Source organism: Poromitra crassiceps (assembly GCF_964638095.1).
Source record: "Poromitra crassiceps genome assembly, chromosome: 13".
Classification (NCBI taxonomy): domain Eukaryota; kingdom Metazoa; phylum Chordata; class Actinopteri; order Beryciformes; family Melamphaidae; genus Poromitra; species Poromitra crassiceps.
This window is the reverse complement of record NC_139644.1, coordinates 21,172,898-21,181,294: the sequence shown is the minus strand read 5'-3', so window position 1 is coordinate 21,181,294 and position 8,397 is coordinate 21,172,898. Positions and strand designations below refer to the sequence as shown.

The following is an 8,397-nucleotide window of genomic DNA, read 5'->3' as shown; positions in this document are numbered from 1 at the left end:
ACAAAATATACCCAAATGTATGATAAGGTCTCTATAAACTCCATTTAGGAGCCAACCACAAGCCCTTATTGGAATATTATATTAATATTATAGGCCATGGATTTCATTGTTGGGGGTAATTGTGTGTGAACCAAGTTTGACTTGATGGGTCGGCCATACTGACCTCTTTGATTTTCTGACATACTTGGCTCAGCTGTGGGTTTATATGGTCTAACATCAGAGCAGATGTTAGTAATAATCAACATTGCTGCAATGGAATCTGACACCGTAAAGAAATAAACTGAAGTTACACAAGGATAGGGTCTTTTAAGGGGAAGAAATACAGAAATAAATGCTTTTCAGAGAATCTAACTTTTTAATGATGGTTGTGCAGCCTTATGATGTTCACCCACTGGAGATCAAAAGGTGACCCGCCTTTTATTGACCTGACAGCTTTTTCGAGGGTCTGGTGCAATAGAGGTGTAACATGTTGATTAATAACATGAGTATTAATATACCAGAGTGGATAATAATCAGAATTCTCTCACTAGCCCAACTTCTAATGAATGAAATAAGCGTGATACAAATTTTAGTTGGGGGAAATCCTCTTGGGGGCCACTGGACTAAATTTGGTGCCAAAAAAATGCACAACTGTATTTAGAATATACATTTTCTGTTGTTAATTTAAAAAAAATGATGCAATCATGCATCATCAAGTTTTGTGAAATCACACACACACACACACACACACACACACACACACACACACACACACACACACACACACACACACACACACACACACACACACACACACACACACACACACACACACACACAACTTTAAACCACAGCCTACCATCAATTCAAAAACGTTTTGTTTTGTCCCAGGTTTCCCCATGTGAGAAGATTGGGAACCATTGAAGTGGACAATCAGTGACGCCACACACACACACACACACACACACACACACACACACACACACACACACACACACACACACACAGACGGTCAGACAGACAGACCAGACGGACAGTTGACGCTGTTCCATTCATTTGGCTCTCATGATCTGACTCACAGTGGGAGACAGACGGAGCTCTAGCGGTCAAACTCGCAGCCCAACTCTGCATTTATCCGTCCCGAAAATAACACGCTCTGTCGGCTGCCTGCTGCAGGCAGCACCGCTCCGCTCCGGGCTCCCAAGCTAGCTCACACACTGCCTTTTTCCTTTCTTTTTTTTTTCTTTCTTCTTGTTTTGTGTATGTAGTAGTAGTATGTGTGTGTGTTGCAGTTGTGTGAGCATGCAGGATAACGATAACGACCGCCACCGAAACTGGGATTCAAGGAGAACATGGACAAATCGCCATTTATTTTACAAATGCACTTTATATTTATTCATCTTTAGTCTGGAACTGAAGAGGAGCGTTGCGGGTGAGGAAAAAAGAGATGACCAAACTCTCGCTGCGTTTTCATTCATGTAGAAACTCGAAAACCGACCAGAGCCTGAGTTTGGAAGCTTATTGTCACTTTTTCAGACAGAGTTGAGCATTGGCAAGTTAATGTTAAGAGGCATTTTTGACGTATCTGTTGTTTTTGCTGGATTTGATGCCTCGGTATGCCACGAACCAAAAAGTCCGAATAGTGAGTGGAACCAGATGTGGAGGGTAGGGGAGGAGGGGGGGCGAGGGTCTGCTGCACGGTGACTTTTCCTATTTCTATTTATGCACAAAGTTATCTCAAGTCTGCAAAGGTAACTATATAGGCGTCTTTCTTTTTTCTATTTATAGTGGCGCCGGATGTGTGTGTGTGTGTGTGTGTGTGTGTGTGTGTGTGTTTTTAGCCTACATTGTAAAACTGGCGTGGACTGACGCTGCATTTGGCACCCTGCGGGCAGATGTGACCTTTACATCCTGTTATAGGCTGCAATTAGCTCGTGTGTGCACTTCAGTCCGGTCCACATCATCTATAGACCATTGGATATTATGGGATGTAAACCAACCTAAACTCACCCTTATCCACCTTTTAATTTGGGGGAAGTGTTTAGGGTTACTAAGTATTTTGGTTGACCAAACATTTATGGGGTAAATTCAAAGTAAACAGAATGAAAAGCAGACATGTTGTAGGCCTATTTGGGAGGAGTAGCCTATATAGCTAGATTTTTGTTCCTATCAGTGGATGTGATGTCAGTTGTACAGTTTTCATAGTTTTCATACTCACTATATTTATCAGTGACCTTTTCTGTTCAGCACTGTGAGTGAAATGAATGAGAGTTGCAATAGGAGTTAAATAATGAAATCATGTTTTTTTTATTTTCTTTCTTTTACGAAACTGCTGGCATAGAAATTGGGTCAGAAGGACAGTATAGTCTGATGGAGCGGTAAATCAAATCTACATAAACTATCACTCTAGTGAGTGTAGTCTGTGATCATCATCAGACAAGCAGCCACTAAATCAATTATATCATCTTTCCAGCAAAGCATAAATTTTGTACCCCCCCCCACCCAAAAAAAGACCCAATCGTATGGCAGTCTGATAGCCTACTATTTAGAATGATTTCTCCTATGAATTTACCTCATGAAGTTTTCATTTCAATAGTTTTCATCCAAATATCACAGTAGATTCAGTAGATTTTAAAAGACTATAAACGACTGCCAACATATCGTCATGCTGCTGAAGTTGAGGGATCCATCGTTTTAACATTAGGCAATAATCTATCCTTTGAGCTGGGACAGCTCAGTCTCTTTCAGTAAACAGTCACCTCTGTTTAACCCTGAACATGCATTATCACAGTAATGATGTAACAGTAATGATTGCATCAGTGCAGATAAAGATTATGGAAAGATGGAAAAATGTACGCAGAAGGATTTATATGGCGTTTAAGAGCACTTTCTTGTCTGGTTCATAACTGGCAGCAGCACTGCAGTAGCTTATTTGGGTGTAAAAGTTCAGGCAAACATTGTGTGAGTTTACTAAGCAGGTCTCCCATTCAGCATGAATGGACTCAGCTCTGGCTCTGCAGTGAATCTTGCTTCTCTTGTGTTTAGCTTTGGAAGAGAGCAGTTTGTAAATGTCACACACAGAATAGCCCGCTCATTAGAATCATTGTCACATGTTGAATTGAGTGTTATGCATAGGGATAATCAACGCATAGGGGTGCGTTCATCCCATTGAGATATCCCCTTTAACAGCTGAATTGGAAGTAACCCTCATTACGTTTCAAAGTAAAATGTAGACGTCAATGAACTATCACCACCATTATACTGTGCAGAAGTGTGGGAGTCATGGAAACTATTGACAGTGCACAGTTGTGTGTGTCCCTCCCTCTCTCTCTCTCCCTCTCTCTCCCCCCTCTCTCTCACACACTCTCTAGTTTGTAAATGAGATACGCCGTTACACAGAGGTTCAAGCTTGAGTGTGTTTCTGACTGTGGCTGCAAAATGCAAATATGCACTTCTCTCAGATATCCGCTCTCTGCCTTCTCCCCTCTCCCCCTGCTCCCATACGGCAGGTCTGGCCGTCTCGCAGGCCAGACCACCATAAAACACCAGAGAAACAAACAAAACAGGCTGGAATTTCCTGCCTATTTGTTGGTTGCCGTTTTTTTTAACACTGACCAGTTAAAAGCCTCCTTCTTTCTTTATCTCCAACATCTGTCAAGATACGATAACATTTCCTGGGAAAAGTCTTCTGCCTGTTTATCTCTGCAGCCTAGAATTTTGAATTCAACATTCATGAGTAGACAAAGTATCTCAGCGGTTCTCAACGTGGGGTCCGGGGGCCACCAAGGGTCCTTGAGGGGGTTCCAAGAGGTCCCCCAGCAAACTGATGAATCGTTAAACGCCATCATTATTTCATTCTTACAAAACATTGACACGTTAGATCATGAAGAATGACTGTTTTGATTATAGTTTCGCTGCCAACTAATAAAATAGGAAGCTATAATTTCAATGTTAATAAGTTATTGAGAATTTAATTCATTCATTCGTGGAAATATGACAAAATAGTGTATCTATGAGAATCTGCAGACTTCATTCAATCTGTTTGAACCATAAATAAAGTGTTGGCATTTTACTTGTCTGAAAACCAGAATATGTAGGCTACAATCATATCAAAATTCAGTTGAAAATACTATCCTATAGTAGCCTACTTTGTGTTACAATCATGTTTTCCAGTGACTCCTGAGCAAACCAGACAATTAATAGAATATAGTACAATTTAAAGAATGATCGGTTATCAATAATTTAATTACGGCAATTAATTTGGGGGGGGTATGATGACAAAAAGTGTGCACGTGGTCTTGGGCCGGATTTGCCCTTTGTTACAAGACATTGACACGTTAGATCATGAAGAATGACTGTTTTGATTATAGTTTCTTTGTTATCTCTCTAACTACAATCCAGATAGTCATGGACTTTTGGACAAAATCATATCTTACAATAAAGATATTCTCAGATTTTGGTCTGAAAGACAAAATCTCATCAAATGAGGGTCTGAGACCCAAATGTGGATTAAAATGAGGGTCCTTGATATGAAAAAGGTTGAGAATGACTGGCCTATCTCATCTCCAGTTCTCATCTGGAAGCAGCAGTGACTTACGAGTAGCGGCGATGACCCAGGCCGATATTGAAGAGTTGGCTATAGTGTGAATATCTCGAGCCAAATAGCACCAATATTGGTTAGTCACCCACGATTCAAAGGAACTCTCCTGCATCCCGTGAGTGTACGCCCCCAACGCCCACTCGCAGCCGAACCTGGTCCAGAAGCTGACCTGATTAAGGAGGTGGAGATTCTGGGAAGATCTGCCTCGATTGGCTCGTGTTGCCGGTTGTTCTTGGCCCCAGGTTTAAGCCTCTCTCTTTGAGCAGGAAGCTGGTTTCAGGGCCGGGAAGGGGTGACAGGCCAAAGGAGAGGGGGTACGAGTGGATGAGATCACTGCAGGGGAGCTGTTGTGGCTTAGCTTTCTCAGGGCTCAATGGCTTAAAGTTAATCTGGAATTCTGCACTCTCTCTGATTTCCCCCAGAGTTTCCCCAGATCAAATATCGAGTCATATCCCCTCCAGACGGGAATTAAATCATCTGCTGGTGTTACTTGTTGGTCTGTGCAACTTCAGTTTCAGGTTGTCTGGAAGTTCAAAGGCATTTGCCAGGATTGTTGTGTGACATTGCATCATATTAGTACTACTGAACCTATATGAGCGTAGTTCACATGCTGGGTGAATTCATAGCATGATGTCATTGATTTGACTGGCTTGATTCTGGCTTAAAATGATTTCTGTGGCCATTTTTGAAATGGTTTTGATTGCAGCCACAGTAATGGCATCAGGCTGATTTCATGGAATTAAGCCTGGTTACCAGCTGTGTATTCCTAAGCCAACGTCATTGTGTAATATACTAGCTAGCAAATCAAGTGTGACACGGCTTTTATTCAGGTCAGGTACATCAACTTTTTTCATAATGTTTTATTGATTTTTGTGGCATAAATCCTATGTACTTGCATAGCAAGGGTAATTACTTAATAACAGAGAAGTGAAGACAAGTCTTCTAAGGTTTGATATAAAAATGTATAGGCTAATGTTGAAATAGTTGGGTGCAGGTGACAAAAACCTGGGAAAGTCACTGAATTGAGAAATGTGACAGAAATCAATCTGATCGTTTTCATCCCTTGACAGTCTTGACTGAATGGACACACCAGACGGTGACTTTTCACAGAAACAGGTCTTCGCTCTGGATTATGCACTAATAGGAGTGACTGGAACAATAGCCTCATGGAAAGACAGTCTTGTCACAGAAGCCATTGCGATGGTTCCTGCTAGTTGGACCCTGGTGCATTTATTTTTATTTTTTTACTTCCATGATGTGATTTAAAGATTTTCATTTTTCCACAAGCGTATCACTGGCAGGCAAAAGGAAAATGTCTTCTTGTTTGAATCTTTAGCGTGTGACAATTAGCGGACAGTAAAGTTGCTGCAGTAAACAAGCCTAACAACAGGGTGCTACAGAGATGGGTGGCTTCATAGCAGGGCAGGGTGGTAATTATATCTGATTATACACTGTTCAAAGCTGCTCTACCACCCGGCACTCTCAAGGGTTCTGGCGAACCGCTCAACCATTGTGCTCTAGAACTGCATTTGCAGACTTTGGTCCTCAAGAACCCGACCACAGGGTGCGAGGAGAGGGAGGTGTCGATCGTCTGCTCCAGATTACAGGGATTTTCTCCAGCTCTCCATGAGACTCCATTGTCTCCGTGTCGCTAAAAGCAGCGAGCGAGGTGTTCTGAGCGCTGTGTGGCTGATGCACAACGTGGGGCTTTAGCTCAAGCGGGCCACCGTCTGAGTGGACTGAAGTACCCCCCCCCCCCATACGACACGAGAGGCGTGTTTTTCAACCAAATACCCAGTGATCTTTCCCACACCTTCCCCGCTTCATGGCCCCTCGCAGGAGCCCGCGGAGTAGGAATGCTGAGGGTCTCACTTTCTCTCCTCTGATCCCAGGTCTGAGAGGAGGGACCTCTGTTTATTTTGGGGATTTTCTCAATTTAGAGTCTGCTGCACTCTCTACTTGTCTTTCTTCCTCTGTCCCTCACATACACAGACACACAGACAGACACACACACACACACACACACACACACACACACATACACAGACACACACACACACACACACACACACACACACACTCACCCTAGTATATTCAGTCCCAGATCGCCTGGCATCGAGCTTTCACATCACCAATCCCTTCAAGGAAGAAGAAGAAAAAAATAAAGAAAAATAGAAATCAGAGAAAACCACATCTTTTTTGGGAAAGGTTGTTGGGTTTTGTTCCCCGAAATTCCAGTCAGTGTGGCTGGAGGTCAGCCACTCTTCTGCATGTGTTAAGTTCAACACTTTTTTTTCACTCAGTCATCATTTTGCTAATGTTTTATTTATTTTCGGTTAATATCGCATGGTGGAACTGTATATGAGAATACTGCAAGGCTTTGTGGGTAACACCTCGCAGGCATCTATGGCTCCACAGAGAAGCAAACCGCAGCATATTGAAGTAAGACCTACCAAATGAATCAATGTACAGTCAGTGTGAAGTCTCCCTCCAGCTGCAGACTGAAACCAGCTATAGGGCCTCTAGATTTACCCAATTCTCCCCTGAGAACCATTAAAGTTTCATCTAATTAATTTAATCGGGAACTGTTAAAACATTCAGCGGTATCAGGCAAGGCGCTTTCTCACCAGAGGGTCAGTCACTCTATAGTTTCTCACGATAAAGATCTTTATGTTGTTCCCCCAGTGTCATCTGCTCTGGCTCTCTCTCTCTCTCGCTCTCTCTCTCTCTCTCTCTCTCTCTCTCTCTCTCTCTCTCTGTCTCCGCAGTCATGTCAGATACTGTATAGAGCACAAACTGCAGGGAACGAGGTGGGAGGCCATTTCAGGTCAAACTTCGGGAATGGGGTGAATTCCTCAGACTCGGTGCATGGGGAAATAATGTGACTGTGATTGCTAACCTTGCATTAACGGCCACACCAACTAATGTGCAACCACTCTTCACACTTCATTACAGAGTATCTCTACCATTTTTTTACTGCCTAAGACCCCATAACATGCGTGTGTGTGGGCTTATAGGACTTCCAGAAGGGAGGCCGAAGCCTGAAATGAATTCCCTTGACTTGTTTTTGTCATGGATGATTTCACAGAGGATTATTACCATTGAAATATACTAATGCAGGGAGATCAGAGGCTCCAAATCAAACCGATGAGCCTGGCCTCACCCAGCAGTGAATCCATTAATGGTGCTATTGATTGGGTCCCTGGTTTGTTCTCTCTCCACATTAGCTGCTAATATGGAAGCCTGTGTTCATCAGCAGTATCGACTGATGGCATTGTTCCCCTCTCTCTGCACAGCGCCGCTGGACTCTGACGTGTTTGCTTTCTTCCATGAGGGGGCCCAGGGGTGCCTGGGGGTGCGGGATCACTCCCTCTTCCTGTCGGCCTCCTGCGAGGGAGACGGCCAGCGCTGGAAGTGGGTGACCCGGGGTCGCCTCTTCAACCTGGGCTCCTCGCTGTGCCTGGGGCTGACCACGGACAACTCCAGTACCAGGGGGGACAGGTCTCCACTGGGGGTGTTCACCTGCGACCGCGAGCCTCCCAGAGTGCGCTGGACCTGGTACTGTGGCCAGGTGCTCGAGAGCCTCAACAACTACCTGCCCTCGCCCCCCGGCCCGCCAGCCTCCGGGAACGCCTCCACGCTCCCCCCCGTGGTCAAGCCGCCAGCGGAGGGCCTCCAGTGGAGGCTGTACGGTGATGAGCAGGACCTGTGCTCCAAAACATACCGTGGTAAGTGTAATCAAAATGAATTTATTCCATCACTATAAGTGTTTTGGTGGTTGGTCTGTATCTGCGTATGACCTGGAATCTCTCCAAACT

General features: G+C 44.0%; 1 protein-coding gene across 1 annotated transcript in view; it reads left to right on the top strand.

Annotated features, from left to right (window-relative positions):
- Nucleotides 1–1,281: 1,281 nt before the first annotated feature.
- mrc2 (mannose receptor, C-type 2) overlaps nucleotides 1,282–8,397 on the top strand; it is a gene marked incomplete at its 5' end in the record, with an annotated part of 46,277 nt that continues 39,161 nt past the window's right edge. The window contains 2 exons of the mRNA XM_083649973.1: nucleotides 1,282–1,411; nucleotides 7,876–8,307. Coding sequence (XP_083506099.1) covers nucleotides 1,282–1,411; nucleotides 7,876–8,307 — 562 coding nt within the window. The remainder of the gene's footprint in view (nucleotides 1,412–7,875; nucleotides 8,308–8,397) is intronic.